Source organism: Hippichthys cyanospilos, chromosome 12 (genome assembly GCF_059441005.1).
Source record: "Hippichthys cyanospilos isolate Australia breed blue-spotted pipefish chromosome 12, RoL_Hcya_1.0, whole genome shotgun sequence".
Lineage (NCBI taxonomy): Eukaryota > Metazoa > Chordata > Actinopteri > Syngnathiformes > Syngnathidae > Hippichthys > Hippichthys cyanospilos.
In genome coordinates, this window is record NC_142380.1 from 1,692,696 (window position 1) to 1,714,849 (window position 22,154).

Below are 22,154 nucleotides of genomic sequence, written 5' to 3' on the forward strand. Positions count from 1 at the left end.
GCGGCGAGGGAGAGGCGATTGACGGACGGATCGAGAGGTCGTCTCCGCGATGCTGTCAGTCCCATATGGAATATCCCGGGAAGCGGCTCCATTTCGGCGCGGCGGAAGGCTCGTTTGGTTTCGGTCTCGCCGTCCCGTCCCCGTTTATTCCCTGAAATTTGCCTTTCCCCGCTCTCGTTTTGGACCCCGGTACCTTCCCGCATAGGTCGCGCTCCTAATCTACCTGGACCGAGCGCTTTGCATGTAGGTCTTTACAGGTGGCCGTCGAGCGTGCGCCGCGGGCCCTGTATGGATGAATAATCCGCAGCTGGGGGGGTCTACTTTGGCGGATATTTTCTCCTCCGCGGGGGGGCTTCGCAAAGTTGCGGTCGGGACCGAGCTGCCGTAGGAGGAAGGGCTGAGGATGGCGGTGGCGCTGGAGGAAGTGTGGGGGCGGGTGAAGAACGTCTGCAAGCAGAACGGGCTCCTCATCCTGTCCGTGCTGGCCGTGGTGATCGGCTGCCTGCTCGGCTTCTTCCTGAGAGGCAAGCAGCTCTCCGAACAGGTCAGTGGCGTCAAACGTCCTCGCGCCGACCCCGCCGAGGAGTTTTGCCCCCCCCCCCGACGTTTCTCGAGGGGTCGGATGGCTCCGGGTGCTAATACGAGGCCAAAGCGACGGCGGGCGCGTGTTGGCGCGCTGGCGCCGGTTGCCGAGATTGCCTGTCGGACGCATCTATGGATCAGGATTCCCGGTGGGGAGATTAGGCGTCAATCGCTCGCAGTGACATCAGGTCAACAACGGACCATCATGTTCACTTATATAATTCGCATAAGTCAGAACGAGCGCCGGATTGAAAGGCCGGCGCTATATTCGCAATTCGCCGAGGCTGCGCTTAGCGAGCGCCGGGAACGGCATTACTATCTTAATGTTCTGCAATTTGCAGAGAAATGAGGAGAATTCTGAGCGGGATCGCTGCAGTTTGTCCATCACTGAAACGGGAGTCCGAATGAATACGTGATAGAAAGCGAAGAATATGTCCAATGCTAATACATCCCATCGTATTCGAAACCTCTGTTAAATTCCGCGCGCGAAACCGTGTCGTGTTGACGTCGGCCTAATTAGGGACGGAAGAAAAGATTCGTATCTGACAATTCCTTGAAGCATGGCGCCGAGGTAAAAAGCTGAAATATTGATTTTATGGCAAATTTGACCTTTTCGATCCCTGTTGATTTCACAGCCCAACTGTTATCATTAATATCGCTCAGTCCTGGGGGGCGCCAAGGGTGACCCCAAGGAAAAGGCTTGGATTTTGCCACGGGAAGTGTAATTGCAATAAAATAAGTGACTGCCCTCAAGTGAAGCCGCACCGTCCTTCCTCAGGACAAAATGCAATCTCCACATCGGCCAGAGGCGGCGCCAAAAAACGAAGATCAAGCCAAACAAAGCACAAATAAAGAACGGATCTAGAACTGTTAAAAGATGAACTCCCAAATATCTTTTTTTAAGGCGCGGCCCACGCGGCCGGGCACCAGTTGGTCCACGGACCGATACCGCCGTTCGGAAAGCTCTGCCGAAGACAGCTTTCTTGTAGTACAACACCGCACAGGTGGCACTTTAGATAATAACAGTAGCCCATACGGTGCTCTGCTGACCGCGTCAGAGTCGCAACAGACGCACACAATGAGACTCGGCCCCTGATGCCGCCTCACTAGATGAAGAACACAATCCAATTTTACAGTGAGGGGCTTTGTCAAAATGCCTTGACCTTAATAGGCTACAATACTCATCAGTTGACAGAGGCAAATAAATGACCAAGGGATGGACGCTTGGAGCTATCAGCATGGGTATGACGGAGTACGCTGGCCCTGAAGTGCAACTCACACAAAACAAAAAAATAAGCAAAGAAAAACGGTCATTGCAAACAAAAAACAAAAACACTTTAAAGGAGAAAAGCACACAAGAAATCTTTTTCTTGCATGCGTCTTTTTTGGTTTGTGTCTTTTGTCTTGTAAGCTTCTTTTTTCTTGCATGCGTCTTTTTCCTTGTTTGCTTCTTCTTTCTTGCGTGCATCTTTTTTCTTGTGTGCATCTTTTTTCTTGTGTGCTCTTTTTTATTGTTTGCTTCTATTTTCTTGTGCACTCTTTTAATTGTTTGCTTCTTTTTTCTTGTGTGCTTTTTTTTCGCGTTGATTTTGTTCTTTCACGCTCTTTTTTCACTGTTTGCTTTTTTTCTTGAATGCTCGTTTTTCTTGTGTGCTTCTGTCCTGTAAGCTTTTTTGTTTGTGTTTTGCACTTCAGAGCCACCATATATCTGGCTTGTAGTTGTGCTGCTAGAGTGACGTAGGTCTTAGTTATTATATTTCACTCAGTAATTATGTATGTGAGAGGTTTCAAACAGGGCCTGGTCTTTATTTTCATTTTCAGAAGAGAAAAAATACGTGGTAAATAATGCTTTTAATTGCAGCTTTCTATTTGCGCGCAGCTGGTAACCGTGGTGGAAGTGCGGAGAACAAGGTTGTGTGCAACTTGCGTTTAAGCAACTCTGCTGTTTCACCTTAATGACACACATGGTCCAGCAGAGCCGACGGTCACGTCATCAGTTCTTGAAAAATCAGGACTTGTTTTTCTCAGTAACTTGGTCCACCAGGAAAAGAGTGGCGTATTGCAAGGCCAATGGGTTCGTTCTTATTTAATCGCTCTTTCAAGTTTAGTTCAGGAAAGCGGCGGAGACTAAAGGGACCGACGTTTCTGTTTGGTTCTTCTTTTCTTTTTGGGGGTCTGAATTTTGTCTTTCATATTTCTTTACCAAAACTAAATTTGTTATTGTCTGTTAGTGCCCACATTTTCGCAGGTTATTTACCATTTTAATGAAAATAGCTGCGCGACATGGCCATTATTTTGGTTTCTTTGGAACTTTCATTTCGATGCAGCTGAGGATTCACTGATGTGTTACGTCGCCAAGGATTATTCGATTACAGTATTTTTTGTTCTCCACAAGAACCCGATACTTTAAAAGTTCCACGAGACGAGATGTCTCACGAGGTTGAGTCCAAGAGAGCAAGACCAGATGCGTTTTTTTGCAAAATTTGTAATATGCTGTAAAATACTGCCAAATGTACATTTTCCAGCTAGCGCGCAAATGTAAACATAATCTAGCGTCCAAATGGCGACAAACTGTCTTTGACTTGAAGATTTTCTTTCATCTTACACGACTTTAAATTGAGATTTTAGACATTTTCACCATTGACAATGGTCAATGAAACTAAGTGATGACCACAGAACATATCAAAAGTGATCGGTACAAACGGCAACCGTCAGGATGTCATCACTAAAGCAAGAAATTTGCGTCTAACTGCCTTTGAGAGGTAATCCGACATGGAGCGCCTGAGCGCTGCTAGCTAGCCGCTAACTCACGCTAATACGGCGAGATCTGATCCCATCCCTACAGATTACTATTGAAAATGAACGCCAGTTTCATTTGACTGAGCAAAACGGACGATCTTAACACCAGAGGTTCTCAAAGGAGATCGATTTAAAAAGGTAAACATAGCCAAATTATTTCCGTTAAAGCCTTGTGACAGCTGAGAATGCTACTTCCTTTTCCTGGTTTTACACGGCCTTCAAAAAATGATAAAAATAGCCTCCCTCGCTGTTATTTAATGATAATAATGTTTGTATGTTCTGGTTGTGTCCGTTTTGTTTTGCGCTTTGTGTTTCGTGGGGTGGCTTCGAATCTTACCGTTGCAAAGCGAACCGTTTTTAACGGGCTTCAACAAAGGCGACATTCTCACATGTAACGAACTGGTTCACTTTTTCCTTTCAACTTGCAGCCAATTACATATGTCAGTGTATTTCTTTATAAATCGGTGGTAACAAATGATTTAACCTCCTGCACACACACACCCAGCGAATACACTTTACACTTCCTGTGCAAAGTGGAAAAATGAGGACATAGTGTATGTTCCTTCGACAAACATTCGCACGTACAAAAAGATAGCCTTTGATAAGATCCTTCTATGTGAATGGAATAAACCGTCGATATTGTATTGAGGTATTATATCGTTGGTAAAAATGTGATCACAATATCAGTCGGGATCCTTATTAGATTATTTGTTTAATTATTACATCATGTTATAATAGGATGTTACAAAGGTGAAGTTGAGGTGCGAAGTTGCTCATTTGTCATAGGAAAGGTGTCATTAAGTTACCTTTATTTTGAACCACATTTCTTGTAGCGTTAAATCTTTAGTGTTAACTTATTAGATCAAAACGTTGACCCGTTGCTCTGGCTCAAATCCGCAACCAAATGCGCTAATTAACACAGCATTGGTTCAGTCCGACCCAGCACTGGATTAGCAATTTCACCACATTAGCATTCCATTTAACCCGGCATTTTTTTAGAGCGCTTTAGCTGAACCGACGTCGTAATGCAAAGACGACGAAAAGTCAGAAATGCACAAAGAATCCGTGAGGTTAGAGTTCTGCGCGAAAAAAACCAAATGACATGTTCAAGCAGTTGTCTGTTTTTCTTGCAGGAGGTCAAGTACTTTCAGTTTCCTGGAGAACTTCTAATGAGGATGTTAAAAATGCTCATCTTGCCGCTTGTTGTTTCAAGGTAAGGTGTTAGGTCAAGCACACTTTCGTGATCGTTATTTCAGTAGCCATACGAAACTAAGCTTTGTGTGTCTTGATTATCTCCAGCTTCCTTTCCATACTAATCATCTTCATACTTCTCCCTATAACACCACTAGCAATCTTGGGACACATGGCTAACCAAAAATTTAAATTAAGCACTAAATTGCACAATAAAGACGATATTGTAAGCACTGGTGCGAGATCAAGTCTTTAACATGTCGGCATCTTAGTGACGCCGACCAATAACGGACCAGCATCTCAGTGATGCCGACCAATAGCAGACCAGCATGTTACAATGTTGAGTCCTCAACTCAAACACTTCCAAATTGTTATTTTCCTTTATTAACTTTTAAGAATTCCTTTCTTATTCTGCGCTCTCGGCACCAGCCTCGTCCAATCAGATTAAAAAGGCTTCCAAGAGGTAACACCCATGCATGAGTAAGTACTTTAAATATACTGCTTCTGGGGAGGAGAGATTTTGCACCGAGTCGACCGAGTAAACAGTAATGTTTCATTTAATAGTTTCGAAATTTTTCCGTAGAAAATGTCCAAGTGGAAAAAGGAGTGTTTGGGAGCGCACGGCAAAATCAACGTTGAAGTGCGACCGTAATTTAACCACAGGCGGAACTTTTGTTAGCGGTATGGTTTCCCATGGGAATCGATTTGATAGGAGTGTTACTGTTACTGTGTGCACTTTCTTGACACTGCTTTTGCTTTGTTGGCACTCCAGTTCATTTTAATGTCATTAAAATGCCTGTTTTGGGCTTTTTTATTCACGCCGCCTCTGATTCCTGTTACTGATGGCGACAACGTTAGCTTTTTTGTAGTTTTAATTGTGGCGGTCGGCTTTAAAGCGAGACTTTCTGCTTATCAGTACCAAAAAAGCATAATTGATAGGAAATTAAATCGCATATGCGCCAAAGGAAATATTTCATCATTATTTCTAAGCATCCATTTAATGTATCTAATGTATCTAAAAAAAAAAACACCTCTGGTTGAGAGTCTTTCTCTGGAAACTTTAGATTAGAATAAAATGAGATAAGTTAGATCAATTAAATAATTCCTTAATTTAAATCGTGACCTCACTAAGAAGCACAGGCCACACACACAAGCGCTAACTGTAATTAGATTATAAATATGCGATGAGGGAAAAAAAGACGAAGAATGACCATTTTACGCCCAAAGCGCTTAGTTGCCTGCACGAGGTCAGCGATGTCCACCAGAAAAATTTTAAAAAAAAACAAGCTCCCAAAATAAATCAGGCAAACACACCGGTAACATGCAGGCCGCTTTGTGCAATAAGCTACTTACAATATATGCACTAGCAAAGTCTGGATGAGAAGTTAATCTATCCTCCCTCCTGCGGCCTGTCCCTCTAAATCACCGTTTGGTCTCTTCCTTTTATTTATGTTTAAAAGGAATCACAGCATATGAAGGCTTGAATGTGTGTACGGCAACCTCTTTTTTTTTTTTCTTCATATCGGTCTGCACGGCTCTTGTCAAATGCGAAGCGGCCATGACAAGAAGTAATGCGAACTAAGGAGCCAGGGGAAGCGACAGCGGTCTTGTAGTTACGTTTCTAAAGACAAACACGCCCCGCCCACCCCCACCCCCACCCCCCGCGTACATTGTGTCGTCTCTCTGTGGCCGAACGCTGCGGAATGTATCTGGTTGGTGATGCGCAGATCAGCTGGTTGACACGGCTTATCTCGGGGTGAAATATCTGCCCCGGCCCTATTGCCTGTCTGTCCCCATTTATTTTCTCCTCCCAACCATCTGCGCGCCAGCCAAAGAGGAAACCAGATTATCCCACGGACGCGTAAAGCAGAATCGATGGTCTCTCCACCTTCTGCGGTTGTGCTGGCCGACTCGCAAACTACCCTGCGCGTTCCGTTCCCGTCTGTCGACGCGTGCGCTCGTGCAGCGTTTCGAGTGTGATGGGGCCCGAGAAAATCTAGGGATGGATGGATGAACGAATCAACGGACAGACGGATGGATGGATGGATGGATGAACGAATGAACGGATGGACGGATGGAAGGACACTTGATTAGATAGATGGATGATCATCTGTTATACCCTAGATGGATGGATGGATGGATGGATGGATGGATGAACGGATGGACGGATGGAAGGACACTTGATTAGATAGATGGATGATCATCTGTTATACCCTAGATGGATGGATGGATGGATGGATGGATGAACGAATGGACGGATGGACGGATGGAAGGACACTTGATTAGATAGATGGATGATCATCTGTTATACCCTAGATGGATGGATGGATGGATGGATGGATGGATGGATGGATGGGTGAATACATGGATAGATGGACGGCCGGATGGAAGGAAGGATACTTGACTAGATGGATGGATGATCATTCGTTATACACTGGATGGATGGATGAATGATGTATGGACGGACGGATGGATGAACACATGAATGGACAGACGGTTGGATGGATGAAAAGAAGGAAGGACTAGACGGATGGCTGATGCATGATCATCTGTCATACACTGAATGGATGGATGGATGGATGGATGGATGGATGGATGGATGGATGGATGGATGGACGGACGGACGGATGAACAAACAAACGAACTGAATGGATGGATGAACAAACAAACGAACTGAATGGATGGATGGATGGATGAACGAACGGTTGGACAGACATGATTATTTGTTATACACTGTATGGATGGATGAATGGATGGATATTAGTCATAACATGAGGTTGCATGCTACACACACACACACACACACACACACACACACACACACACACATGGCGGCCTTGCGTGGCCACGCCATACTACAAATTGTCCTTCAACAATGCTTCAATGCGTTCTCTATTTTTGAAAAAAAGGATTAGTGTAATGCTCTTGCTCAAAGATACACAATGGACAGTAAGCCCCATATGTTTGAAACTCTTGTGGCAGGACTACAGCTTTTATACGTGGCGTGTGTACGTGTGAGGGTAAACAACGGATCCTTTCCTTCTAAAATAACGGGACCAATAGTCAGTAGATCAAAGATGCGCAGCTGGTGGTCCACGGGCCACATGGCCTGCTGGCACACTTCCGGTGGCCGCTTATCGCCTCTCTCAGACTAAAAGTGCTTAAAATGAGGAAATGATGGTACAGGTTTCACCCCAAAAAGCTCTGTTTCCACTGATGTTATCTACTCTACTCGTTTGGTCTGGAGAATAAAGGCAAATAGATTTCTCATTGGAAACGCATGGAAATGCATTATGTCAGTGAATGTCCTCACAAGTACAGCCATACAAACGTGCGTGTGTGTGTGTGTTACTGATATCTTTGTTTTTCACTATTTCGCCAACTGTTTTTCAAATCTAGTCCATGGGTGTCAAACCTATGGCCCGCGGGCCGGTACTGGGCCGCATATGGGTTTAATTCGGCCCCCAAATTATTTTGTCATGTGAAATACAGAAACGAGCAGAATTTTTCCTCAATAAATACATACTTTAAATATTTTAAGCTTAATAGCAATGTGAATGTTTTAATAATAGTCATGTTGTGCTTGTACTATTTGTGACAGTATAGATAAAAAAAAGAATAAGAAATCCGAAGTTGTTGTTGTTTTAAAGTTATATAAATATGTACTGTGATTTTATTGGTCCGGAAATAGACGTGAAATGGATTTTTTTTTCCTCTGTGAAAAATCTGATTAGAAAGTGAGTGGATCCCCTCTGTAGTGCTGATGAAAAATTGTGGGCTCCCTCAATAATTGCAATAGATAATACAAATGATAATAATAACAATAATAGTTATTTCGATAACATGTTTACTGGTTCTGTTTGGCATTTAATTAGAATGTTGCTTTAAGCAATATAGTTGCTGTAAAATGTGATTTTGACAAAATTGACATACAAAATTGGTAGAGCTATTGGAATGTTTTGAATACATCAATCATGTAGATTGTTGGAGCAACTTTTCACACAAATTGACAATTGGCGAGCAGATACATGGAATCAGCTGGGAGCTAGCACATTTTGCTCATCAAGCGATCAAAAAAAAAAAAAAAACGTAGCTAAGAATTCTTTTCATGATTTGTTCTGGCTTCTCGGTGTAGTACAATGACATCATCAAACATCTGGACCGCAATGTAAGTGAAACTGAGGTTGTGTGTTTTTTGTTTTTGTTTTTTTGGCAAAGCTACCAATCAAGCTTAGCTTGACTTTTACCTTATGATCTGATTTTGCAGCTGGGGTCTCATCAGCAACCAGGACGAGATCCTTTTACCATCGTAAATTGGTTTAGCTATACACACAGTAATACATTGGAAAGTCTTGTCGGCGCTCGCGTGCAGTTTCTGTGCTTCAGTCTCACAAAATGCTTCCAAAAAACAAGATGGCAGGTAATCATTAATCCATTAGGTTAGCTAAAATATGATCAACATCCATTATTGTTTTTTCTTTTATGTACTGCGCAATAACAGTACACCCTTGATGATGGAGATGAAAGCCTCTTGAAAACACTTTGGTGAAGTAAGACGATAGTTTTATTCCTTAAAAAACATCTTCATACTATTGGCAGCCGTGACGTTAGAATACGGCCGTCTCTTTTGTGGTGCGCACATCGGGACTGACAACATCAAGATCCAGACCTTGGACACAAGGATATTCGCATCATGTGCTTCTATATTATATACGTACTGTACAGTACACTTAAGTGTTTAATAAACACCATATAATGCACGTATATATTAAAAAAAAAATATATATATATATATATAGCATTCTTACAGAGGTGAAGTAACTTCTAGTAAAGGTTCCTTCTCTTCTCTCTGTCTTCCTTGGAATATTTGTTCAGTCTGATGTCGGGCCTGGCCGCTTTGGATGCCAAATGCTCGAGCCGACTGGGCATCATGACCATCTCCTACTACCTCTGGACCACCTTTGTTGCCGTGGTGGTGGGCATCATCATGGTGTACATCATCCACCCGGGAGGAGCCGCGCAGAAGGAGGACTCCGAGGAGAGCAAGAAGCCCATGACCAGCTCGGCCGACGCTCTGCTGGATCTCATTCGGTGAGGCGGATCGGCGAAGCGGCGCCTCCGCGTCGCCGCGTGTTTGAATAGTAGATTCCAGCCCGAAGGCGTTTCTTGTCAAGAGAGCTGACTAGGGAGCTGAAATTTCACCCGGATGGTGACAGCACGGCAGATTTCAACACATCTTAGTCATCGCGCCACCCGGGGCGCGACGGGAAGGAAGAAAAGGAGCCGGAAACGCTCCGGATAACGCCGCGCGCGGGAACCAATCGATCGGAGATCCGCCCGTGAAGTGAATGACTCGATTGGATTACGATGGGTTTTCCTACACACTTAGACAGATTATGACTGAAATTGCTGGACTACGTGCAGTCTTATGAGGAGTGGAGTCACGGGAGTCCTTGAGCAAGGAGGGGAAATCCTCCGCTCATGTGTGCCAGCGGGTTGACGCGCTAAGCTAATTAGAGCTGCTCAAGCCCAGCGGGGTGTGTTTGAGGTGAACTCGCCACTGTGTCAGTGTGACAGTAGGTCAACGGGCGGGACGCGTATATATCCATATGAAACGCATCCGAAGAAGGGGATGTTAGGCTTCTTTTGATTATTTTGGGAGGAAAACCCTTGGAAATATCTGCATCTTCGTCGCGGAAGGAAATTGCCTCCCTCCCGATGAATGAATGAGCCCAAGGCTACGCGATTCAACTTTGCGCCGATTATATGAGCGCGGTGACGTTTGCTCGCGGGCTCTCAGCGCGTGTGTGCGTATTGTAGAGGAGCACAGCTGGGCTTTGGATTTATCCGGCAAAGCTTCTTTAAAGCCTTCATCTATCATGCGGCCGTGCTATCTTGGTACATTCACAAATGGCCCAGAGTGTCTGAGGTTGGCGTGCCAGCGTGCGTGATGAGTACGCGTAATGAGCACAGCATTCATAAATATGGGGATGGAAATAGTACATTAGCCCCGTTTGCATTGTCCCGGATGCGATACGGACTTTTGAACGAATGCCCCTATTCAAATTGCGGTCAATATGTGCTGCGGACGTGTTGATCGTGCATTAATGCACCGTTTCGTAATGCGCTCCGTTATGATGATGTGTTTTCACAAAATCGGCCTTATGTCTCAGAAAATAAAAAGGGAGGTATCGCTAAGTTCACGTATAAGCCGCGCCGGACTTTGTTTATGCAGAAAGATTGTACACGGAAGGGTTTTACATGAACTCATGGGCCGTATGTTTGTCACCTCTATTGCATCTTATCGTTTTTGTTTTTTTTTTACAGTGAGATTGCCCCCTAACGGCTAGTAAAAAAATAAGGCAGTGACACCCCAATAAACTCCAGGGTTCAAAGTATGAAAAAAAAACAAGTAGCGGATTAAAGTCTGATATACAGTGTTGCCTCAACTTACAAATGCCTCTTGTTACAAACAATTCAGGTTACGAAATTGTCTCTAGTAACGAGAGAAAATTCAAGATACCAAAGGCGACATTATTGGCATATGTAATGCAATGTAATACGATATATTTGTTCAAATTTATAATTAATTATTACGCCAGCTTTCCCACGAATGAGACATTAGTTTTTTGCATTGATGTTTACGGTCTTCCACAAACATCACATTGACATTAGGTACGGCAGGCATTGTGCATATTCACATAAAAACACATATACAACAAACCGCTTTGGGCTGCCGCGTCTGACGGAAGCACTTTGCATGACCCTGAACTAAACTTCAGCAAACTACAGGCTCCAAATATTCCCCAAAATATATATGGTTGCTCCTGTGGATATGTAAATGATAAACACATACAAATTAAACATCCTAAAAATGTGTGCCTCTCTGCACTCATCGCCAACACGCCAGCACCATCTCAAGGCAATCAAGTGAACTGCGTTCATATTGTCAACTGCCACAATTAATATGATGTCTTTAAAGGGTTAAGGAGTGTTTTTTAAATCATTTTTTTACATCAGATATTTGGTTATTATGCACTAAAGTAATTCTAATATGTATTTGTTACCATTTTTATAATTTAATCATATTCATTTAGAGGGTTTAGGAGCATTTTAGGGGCTCGGAACGGATTAGGCTTTTTACATGTAAAAAGCGGCTCTAATTATGACAGATTCAAGTTACAAAGTTACTGGTTCAAAGCGGTACTTCGGAAGTACTAGTACCACTGTATACGGTATTAATTATACACTTAATCCCCTTTCAAATATACCTAGAACACGCCGACTCCAAACTAATGGCCGTAAGCTCGGTCGTGCATCGCATTGAATTCCTTGGATGACTCGATCCCGAGGACAAACGCGCCCACTCTCGGAACGTTACGGTAGCCCTCTTAATAGAGAAAGCGCTCATCGAGTATAAGGAAGGGCACTTCTCGGAAAATGAGTCCTTCGGTTTGTATATTGCTCTCGGCCATGAATTGAAAAATGATTTCCTGGTAATCAAAACAGAGAACGCTAGCAGTGCAGCGAAAATCGTTTTAATGAGCAGGTATTGAATGGAAATCTGTTGCGTTTTCAATCCGACTACGTTTACAGGAACATGACATTGAATGGATCATTGTTGGGATTTAATGTTCATCCGGCGAGGATTTTAATACGTTTATGGTCTTCTTCTGCGCAGAAACATGTTTCCGGCGAACTTGGTTCAAGCTACATTTCAACAGGTAAGATGAATGGCATTTATTCGCGGCATGTCTTCCTGCACCAAAACATTGATGTGAAGTTGAAATATCCCCGTTGAGAAATATATTTCCAGCAGGAAATCTTCTGACCGGAAAATAGATGCTGCGACTGATCCGATTTTGCGGTTGGAATTAAGTTGCGAGTTCTTTTCTTTGTCAAGTATCGAACCCGGAGAGAGCCCGAATTTATCCCGAAACCGACCGCGGCTCAGCTCCTGGATGAGACCACCACTCGGAGGGTCTACATCTACGGCATCCAGGATGACAACGGGACCGACGTCCAGAACTTTTCGCTGGATCTGACGCCGCCGCCGGATGTCATCATGAAGACGTCGGCGGGTACGAGCGAGGGCATGAACGTGCTGGGCATTGTCATTTTTTCCGCCACCATGGGTAAGTGGCTGGCGCGTACCGAATAAATATAAACGTAGGCAAAACGTAGGAATCGGGCCTGAACCGGACCGTGTACCGTTGTTCCAGGGATCATGTTGGGTAGAATGGGACCCAATGGAAGCGCGTTGGTCAACTTCTGTCAGAGTTTGAATGAGGCGGTTCTCAAGATCGTTGCCATTGTTATCTGGTAAGAAACACCTTCTTATTATATGCCGTGGGTGTAAAACACAGGCTTGAACCCGGTCCGCAAATAACCTCCGAGCCATTCGCGGCTGCAACGTAATTGCAAAGTAATGGCACGTTTTCAAGTGTTGGGCAAAGCGCGAGCGGTGCCTTGTGGCGGCGAGGAGGCGGGATGTAGCTTATTAAGTGTTGTAAAAAGAAGTATTTTATGAAGGAATGGAAAAATGATAATAGGACATTTACATTTCCATTCAGTTCAAGCAAAATGCGATTTGGGTTATACCGTAGAGGACAGATGTCCCCGAACGTCGGTCCGCGTCCCGTTCCAACTGGTACCGGTCTGCATGGGACGCACCTGACATAACGACGTTTTGGAAGTGATTTAGTATAACTTTTAACAGCGCATACATTTGGACTTTGTTTGCTTTGGTCTTTGTTTTTTGGCGCCTCCTCTGGCCACTGTTGATATTGCATTTTGTAGTGAGGAAAGACTGCGCGGCTTCAGTGGGAGCAGTTAATATACACCCCCCCCCCCCCCCCCCTCCCCTCCCAAGCATTGTCCAAGTGAAAAAATAGTTTGACTAATTTAGTTCGCTATCATTCTATTTTCATGTTACGTTTATACCGAAGATACACCCTAATGTAAACCTTACGCAATTCTGAATACATTTATTTTTTCTAATCCCTTGATTTTTAGGTATTTCCCCTTCGGTATTGTTTTCCTGGTCGCCGGGAAGATCTTGGAGATGGATGATCCGTCAGCCATGGGGAAAAAACTGGGATTTTATGCCATCACAGTAGTGATGGGCTTGGTGCTACATGGACTTTTCATCCTGCCTGCCATGTATTTCTTTATTACCAAGAAGAGCCCAATTGTTTACATAAGAGGAATTCTGCAGGCCCTACTTATTTCCCTGGCCACCTCATCCAGGTAACGTTCTTCGAAATATGCTCGGATACACTTATGAGGGATTGCTTCTCGGGCCTGGCGGAGTGTGCGGCGCTTGTTTGACGTCAATCACAAGTTTCGTATTCCTTGTTTGTGTCAAAAGTCAGCCACGAGGCATGTGCGGACATTTTGCGTCTTTTTTTTTCATTCCAGTTCCGCCACTCTGCCTATCACCTTCAAGTGCCTCCTAGAAAACAACCACATCGACAGACGCATCATCCGCTTCGTGCTGCCTGTGGGGGCCACCATCAACATGGACGGCACCGCTCTTTACGAGGCAGTGGCGGCCATTTTTATAGCCCAGGTCAATAACTACGAACTGGACTTTGGACAAATCATCACCATTAGGTAAGCGAAATGTTTGGGAAAAGTTTAGCCACAATGCAAACGCACCAGTAAGAGTTCAATGACCTTCAATTCTCTGTACCGAGGACAAAAAATGAAGGACGAAAGTCCGGGTGCATCACATTAAGACCATTGGACACCATTCGAGGACAATTGAACTGTCAGTCACGTAAGCCAAATTTGGACGCCCAGATGTGCATTTTTATATCGGACGGATTATTCCTAACAATATTTACCACGACGGGACGAGCAAGAGTGCAGATGTCGGTTGGCTGTTAGCAGCAACGGCCACTTGTTTCTAACAGCGGCTCGTATTTTTATAGCATTATTTTCAAAAAAAAGAAGCGAGCAAACTGAACCGACGTCCGAGTTCATCCTCGTTCACACACGTTAATATTACTAAAACCGAGAGGATCACGTGAGCCGAATCAATTTAGAGTGCACCGCTTAGAGAAGACGGAAAGGTACTCCATTTGTTTGTTTATTATTTGCGTTTTTTTGGAAATGTCACCAAATCATAAATTTGGTGAAAACACGGATGCTGCGCAACTTTGAGTATCTGTGGTAAAACGAACTCAAGCTGCGTCGTGAGGAAAAGGAAAAAAGTGCTTCAAGCGCATTCAACCTTAGACTGAGGAGGCGTTCACTGATCACTCACCATGTGGGAAATTTGAAAGACACTTAAAGTGCAAAAAAAATCTAACTTTTGGATAGGAACACAAGAAAATATGAAGAAATTAGCAATATGAGATTTCTTCTGTTTTGCAATAGTTTTTACATTGTCGCCAAAGTTTCGGTGCGTCTTATACGTAGTGACATTGAAAATAAAAGTATTTGAGCGCAGAATCAAGGCCGCCTGTGTGCGTGTGTCAAGAAAGCCTTCTTGGTTCAAAATTGGATGATTTTACCCCTTTACTTTTGGAGCAAAAGCGTAGAGCGTACTTGTGGTGTTTTCTGCCGCAGCATTTGAATTAATCACATCACATATTGAGTTTTCTAAATGATTAAAAATATGATGGGATTTACTAAGTACACATATACTGTATGTAAACGTCACACAGATTATGCCTCATGTGAGCTTCTTAGTCTGATCTGATTTCTGCCAAATGAGTCTGGAAACCGCAGCGACACAAAAAGTAGTCCAGCTCTCAGTCCGCCGGCACGCTCTGGCTCCATACCTTTGCAACAGGTAAACGAGTCAACGGCGGGCCGGGGAGGAAATCGAAATCAAAAAGCAAAAAAGTACGTCCCCTGATTTAATGGCATGTCCTCATGTAATAACATTAGGCTGACTTCTGCCCATAGCTTCAGGCTGTGCCCATTCCCTGGTAATCCCTTGGCAGTAAAACCCATATGACCTGTATGACTCATCTCTCTTGTCACGCCAGAATTATAATAATTTGTCCCCCTCTTCTCGTGCTGTTTGGCTGCTGACCGCAGAGCTCCGTGTCGTCCGCGCACGAACGCCTTTTTGTGTCCCGGCAACTGCTCCCTCGCTGAAAGATTGCCTGCAGCATTTACACACACACACATATATAAATATATATATATATATATATATACATATACATATACATATACATATATATACACATGTGTGTGAGTGAATAAAAAGTGCACCTTTTTTTCAGCATTACTGCCACAGCAGCCAGTATAGGTGCAGCCGGAATCCCACAAGCTGGACTGGTTACCATGGTGATCGTGCTGACCTCTGTGGGACTGCCGACTGATGACATCAGTCTCATCATTGCCGTCGACTGGGCTTTGTAAGTTGCGTACAGTAGTCTGACGCGTAGACAAATCTCCGGACGACAGAGCACCTTTCCACAGCTCGGAGTTTGTTTTTTTGCTTTAGCCATTTAATGTATGAGTCGCCTAAGTAAGTAATGTCATTTGCATAACTGTGCAGCGCCCAAATAACTGTTTGGTTTGCACTATTCGTCTCTTGTAAACAAATGGACTCCCCATATATATATATATATATATATATATATATATATATATATATATATATACACACATCACTCGCTGTCTCTACTGCAAGATTGATGGTAATAGGGCAATTTCCAAACACTTTCTAACTGATAAAAAAAAAAAAAAAAAGACTACAAAGAAAGCAATATCTATGTGATGCTAGCCAATTCTCACCAAGGGGCGCAACTCATCATCCCGACAGTTAGACTCGTCAATCTTTACAAACGCACCCAATAGCCCTATTTCAGAGTGCAGAAGTCATCAAATTCAAATCTGTCATGGTGCAAAAAATTAGAAATACGATTGATTACAGAAGACAAAAAAAGGTCAAGGGCGCAATATCCAGTGTGCATAAAAAAGGCTGTAAATAAAGGAGCTCAAGCCACATAGTGAAGTGGGTCAAAATCCCACTACAAGACACTGATAATACTGCCAACAACGAGGTCATGATTGCATCATCAACGGAGGTGCTTATTTTGTCACACGGCTTCCGCATTTTGGACTAAACGATGTGCATGGAAACTCAGTTATTTGTAGACAAGCAAAAAAAAAAAGCCCATTTTCCGTGACCTTTACATAACATGTACAAGTCAACCGTGTTTGATTTTTCACGCAGGGATCGATTCAGGACTATGGTCAATGTGATGGGTGACGCCTTGGCCACAGGTATCATGGCTCACATCTGCAGAAAGGATTTCATAAAAGAAGGCGAACAGGTAAGAGCTTTAACAAGGTCGTATGCTAAATTACAAATTCGCAGATTCATATAAGAACGTTTATCACAGTTTGTCTGTGCGTTTCACTTCCAACAATAACTCTTTTCTATCCTATGTTTTAATTCGCTTTAAAAAAAGGCAGGTAACGAGCGCACTGCAGAAGCACAGGACACAAGCACTAAGCTTGCTTGACCTAATGGATCGAATGGACCATTTTGGGCCTCAAAACAATTGATTATCAAAAATAATTCTTGATTAGTCTGGCGATGAATCGTCGCGCCTCTAAACGTAGGCTTTATGTATTTCGTTTTCATTTGACACCATCGTTTTCCCTTTTACTGAGAACAAATATTGGCAACACTAAGGTTGGGTTAAAAAAAAACAAAACAAATGGGTCATTCTTACGTGACGTCGTTCACCTTGCCCAGGTACCTCTGATCTGCGAGACCAAGCCCATGATCAGCATCCAGCAGATGATGAGCTACCAGAACCAGAAGAACGGCTGCTACCAAGCGCCCCCGGCGGGCGGCAAGCACGACCACCTTTCGCCCGACGTGGCCCGCCTAATCCAGCTGGAGGAAGGCATTCGACCGATCGAGAAGAAGAAACACGCTCACGCCTCTCATCACAAGAGAGCCCACAGAGACAAGGACCACTGTTCCATTGACATGAACGGTCTGGAGACTAACGTATAGAAGCCGCCCGTCCCGGCGGCTCCGGGCGCTCAGCCGCCGGCCCGGCGACGACGGACCGGCATGCACCTCCGAGGTCCCGACGGAGGTGGCCGACCTCCCGGCTCGAGTGACCGAGGGCTGCGAAGTGATTGAATGCAGATGAAATAGAATACAAAGACTTTTTTTTTTGTTTGTTTTGTACGGTATTTTAAAAACGACCTGCGTATTTGTGAGTGTACACGTCAAACATGTATCGTACGGTACCGTTTACGGTTTCTCTTTTTATTAAGGGTGACTCCGTTCAAAAGGAGAAAGGAGGGAGTACAGAAATGCTTATATGAGATGTAATTATATACATATATATATATATTAAAAAAAAAAACAAAAAAACAACCCTATCCTTCTGTGGACTGTGGAAAAAACTAAAACCACTAGCATCAGTTGAATATTGTATCGACCTGTTTTGGTATGAGATAGTATATTTTTAAACAGACTTTTTCTATGTTTTAATCATGAACAAGGAAATCATGCGTTGGCTGACATTGTTTCAACACTGAAACACACATGCAGTAAAATTAAAAACAAAAAACTATACAGAACAGTAGAGTGTTTTAAACCAAACTTTTTTGCCTCGGGGGAGGGGGGGGGGGTGTTGTTGTCTATTGTGATATCCTAATAATGTGACACACCCATTCATCTTCTAGAGCTGCTTATCCTCACAAGGGTTGAGGGCTTGCTGGTGCTTATCTCAGCAGCCTATAAGCAGTAGGTGGGGGACACCCTCAATTGCTTGCCAACCAATTGCAGGGCACACAGAGACCAACAACCATTCGTACACCCAATCACACCTAAAGACAATTTAGTATGTTCAATACACCTGCAATGCATGTTTCTGTGTGAGAAGGCCACGCGGGCTCGGGGAGATCATGCAAACTCCACACAAGGTGGATTTGAACTCATGTCCCTGAACTGTGAGGTGGACGTGTGTTTTATCATAAGCACACAACCATGCACCAGAAGCCCTCACACCAGATTTGCTACAAAATAAGATACAAATTCCTATTAACCCATTCAATGCCAAAGACGTATTTATGTGTCTTCGCAGAGTCCGGACATTCCAGCTCCGTTACTTTACATTTATTCTCTAATATTAGGGTGAAGGAGCTCCAGAAATTTGATTGGCATAGGAAGAGTTAAGATACAGGATTGATTTTTCAAAATTCCAGTGTAATTTTAATCCCCAGGTGGGCTACACTTCAAGATTACATCTATTAAAGGTGAGAAAAGGCTAGCAAAAGGCTAGCAGAAGAGGACAAGCGACCCTTCCAAGTGGACAAAGGAGATGGGGAACACCTGCGGCCAATCCATGGGTCGTCATCTTTGAACCAGGCCAACCAATTTGTTTGAAATGGAGGTCTTTGGAAATAATCATCTCACTTGGGTTATTATCCCAAGCTTTCTTTACCCCTGTTGTGAGATCAGAGCGCAGGACGTTGCCATTCGCTGCGTCTCCCCCCAGTTGCCGAGATCTTGTTCAAGCACACGTCCAAGGGCTGAAGGAAACACGGCGAGCCGGCTTTTCCTTTTCATAATGCGTCAAAGTCCGCTGGAAAAATATATACGCCGTCTGGTGGTTGAGAACAGGCGACTGGGCGGCGCTTTTTTGTGTTTTTGCACTCCAAACGGATGCTCCATATATCGAGTTAGAGGAATATAAAATCATTTTAAGCCTTGTACATGACATATGACTTATTTCACATTCCAATTTATGTAATTCAAACGCAGATATGTGAAAAAAATTGGTCTGTTTTGGGTTCGCGGTTATACGTTGACTCACCCTAATTTAGGGGTTGAAAATGAGGGGAAAAACAAACAAAAAAACTCGACTCAGAGAAATGCGGTATAAGTGAATCCGTTTCCAGAGTTTGGGGTGTACTGAAAACTTTTTTTGTCCAGGTATCCAAACACACAAATGCGAGAAGAAGGCATTCAAGAAAAGCAGATCTTTTTCTTGAGGAACAACAAAAATGACAGCAAGGAAGGTGCAACCGTGTGGTTAAAATGAATGAATTAGAGCTGAAACTGATTTAGTAGTTGTAAAAAGCAATTCTTTTCATTCTTTTCCCCTATAGGAAATCAACATCCGCTGTTGTGCGCTGCTCCGCTCTCAGACGTGTCCTTGCTACACGCTATGTCATCCATATGACAACAATACTTTGTATAGTGTCGAGAAAAATATTTATTCTGGACATTTTGATCCGACACTGACCCGCAACTCACTTGCATGACAACGCTTTATGTGCTCCACGGACCCTCCGCGTCCAGCGATGCCTTTTCTTTCATTCTGCCTTCTTCGTGTTATTTCATAATTAATCAAGTCTATTCATCAATTCTGAATGAGTTTAGCCTATATGGCAGTGGTAAAAGATCCGTATTAACTTTTTATAGCAGAATTATAATTGAAATAAGCTTGAGAAAGCATTTAAATCCAAGGTTAGAATACGTAGCCATCCCAGTAATCACAACTTGGCTTTTCCTGGTGCCACCTGGAGGTTCTGCAGCTTCATGGCCATGCCCATATTCCCAGTAATCTTCAGCTTTCCCTTGAAAAACGCCTGAGGAGATATAGGTTGAGTGAGGGACTCACATTTCTTATCCTATTCAATGATTTACAGTATGATACTAACAGAGGTAGCAGAATAAAATGCACTTCAAATATATATATTTTTTACATGTGGTGGGGAGATACGTCTTTAACCCCAGGGGGACATTTTGACCCAACTGGGGCTATTCGATGTTTTTGATATGTGATATAAAAGGAAAATTACACACAAAAAAAAATACAAGAAGGATTGCATCGATTGTCAAAACATGACAACTTTAAACATGCCACGCTGCCGTCCCTTAACCCTAAATGCTTGCAAACAGGAGGTTGAGATGTACACCCTATAGGTGTCAAATGTGACCCATGTCGGGCTCATTTACTGCCATTCAAAATTGGAAATATTGCCCATTTTGGACATGTTGAAAAGCTGATGTTTTATCATGCATTTCCCCCAATTTTTAAGTTAATCCTTTCAACGGCAACTGGAGAACGGGCCGCAATGGAAATTTTTGTGTTGACACCCCGAAACCACCGGGTGGCGCTAGCAACCAACTTATGACACTTGCAAGCCTTTCAATGACTTCAATGATTGGCTGAGACTGGACTTCATAATGCAAACATCTTCAACAGTCATAACACTCTAACAAAGATATAAGAAATTTTCATAATTCAATTTTATAAATGAGTACATTTACAGCGTAGTTACTTTTGCTTTTGTCGGCTTTTTAGAATTTGTCTACATAAAGAGTGTGTAGCCCCCCCCCCCAAAGTAAAATGATACATATATATGTATGGATAGGGCTGATGCCACCGAACACTTTGAGGAGTTGAAAATAAATATTTCTATATGACAATGTTATGACCCTTTTAAGGGTGACGATAAGGCCAGGCTAGTGAAAAATCCCCGGGCACCCAGGGTAACGTTGAATGTTTTGTGTTGTGGATTTTGAAAGCTTTTCTGGACAGTAATAGGTCATGAAGGGGTAATGTTTTTTCATTTGAAGACAATATAATAAAGGAGAGCCGGCCCGTAAAATTTCCCGGTAATATTTTTGATGTATTTTTCGGGGTATTAATGGCGGCTTCTGATTGCAAACGGCCGGTGATATAATGGCTTCCATTGAAACACGGATGAGTAAGATTCCCTAATGGCAAAGCCGTGAGCGAAAGGCATACTATCAAAAGAAAAAGAAATGAGACGCGGGTGTCAAACATGTTTTAGCCTTATGGAGGAAAATCTCTTCCCAAGCGGGCCGGACCAATAAAATCCTGCTATGTATTTATATAACTTTAAAACAACAGCTTCAAATGAACGGCATATACACAGCCGTGAAAGCAAAATCAGGAGAGAATTTTGACACATACCGTTTGAGCGTTCAATTTTCCAGTCATGAGATCCAGAAGATCCTGATCACTCATGGTCAAGGTGCAATCAGCCTTTGTGCCTGAAAGCAACAATGCCTTAGCGCACACTGAGCAATTTGCCTTCGACAGTTTTTTCCCCCCCGGACCACACATAATAACTACCTACTGTATATAGTCACACCTAACAGCTGTATATACCCATACGTTCCAAATTACTAGCTAATTTTTTTTGGTGCGCATAAAATATGATCTCTCCATTAACGACAAAATAATGGGAGCCCTCGGCTTGCTTCGGCCTCAAAATGTACAAAAAATGTACACATTGAATACATTCATCATATAACTGAATCACAAATGCTACTCGTTTCGATACAAAACGCATCCATTAGATGCAAATGAGTACTTATCGATGCAAAACCTTTGCATATGCTAACATACAGCAAAGGGAAACCTGGCACACATGAAAATGCTAATGAGCTAAACGCATACGAGGCAGCACTATATAACATGCCATTATTGTTAGCATGTATGGTCGTTGGATCAAAAAACATTTCAATTGAAGCCACACCGTCCTTCCTCACTACATACTGTAATGTTAACAATTGCCAGAGGTGGCGCTAAAAACCTAGATCAAGC

The 22,154-nt window shown here is 43.2% G+C and overlaps 2 protein-coding genes across 3 annotated transcripts in view; one reads left to right on the top strand and one right to left on the bottom strand.

Annotated features, from left to right (window-relative positions):
- Positions 1 to 18,159, top strand: slc1a7a (solute carrier family 1 member 7a). Of its 2 annotated transcripts, XM_088430489.1 has the most exons (12): positions 1 to 243; positions 363 to 544; positions 4,515 to 4,594; positions 9,448 to 9,663; positions 12,254 to 12,296; positions 12,476 to 12,707; positions 12,795 to 12,894; positions 13,588 to 13,821; positions 13,993 to 14,187; positions 15,816 to 15,950; positions 16,775 to 16,874; positions 17,303 to 18,159. In XM_088430489.1, the coding sequence occupies exons 2-12, from the start codon at positions 404 to 406 to the stop codon at positions 17,567 to 17,569; spliced, it is 1,743 nt and encodes a 580-aa protein (XP_088286615.1). In that variant the 5' UTR covers positions 1 to 243; positions 363 to 403; the 3' UTR covers positions 17,570 to 18,159. The 2 variants fall into 2 exon arrangements, with proteins under 2 accessions (XP_088286615.1, XP_088286614.1); XM_088430488.1 differs by having other exon boundaries at positions 1 to 544.
- The window catches only part of LOC148414344 (sterol carrier protein 2-like), an 11,566-nt gene continuing 7,221 nt past the window's right edge, over positions 17,810 to 22,154 (bottom strand). Inside the window, exons 15-16 of the mRNA XM_088430490.1 lie at positions 21,519 to 21,598; positions 17,810 to 20,163 (exon numbers count right to left, since the gene is read on the bottom strand). Of these exons, the coding sequence (XP_088286616.1) occupies positions 20,068 to 20,163; positions 21,519 to 21,598 (176 nt within the window). The 3' untranslated portion in view covers positions 17,810 to 20,067. The remainder of the gene's footprint in view (positions 20,164 to 21,518; positions 21,599 to 22,154) is intronic.

Coding starts and splice junctions, on each gene's coding strand:
- slc1a7a (XM_088430488.1), top strand. CDS start 404: ATGGCGGTGGCGCTGGAGGAAGTGTGGGGGCGGGTGAAGAACGTCTGC. Junction 545..4,514: donor GCAAGCAGCTCTCCGAACAG/GTCAGTGGCGTC, acceptor TTTTTCTTGCAG/GAGGTCAAGTACTTTCAGTT. Junction 13,822..13,992: donor TCCCTGGCCACCTCATCCAG/GTAACGTTCTTC, acceptor TTTTCATTCCAG/TTCCGCCACTCTGCCTATCA.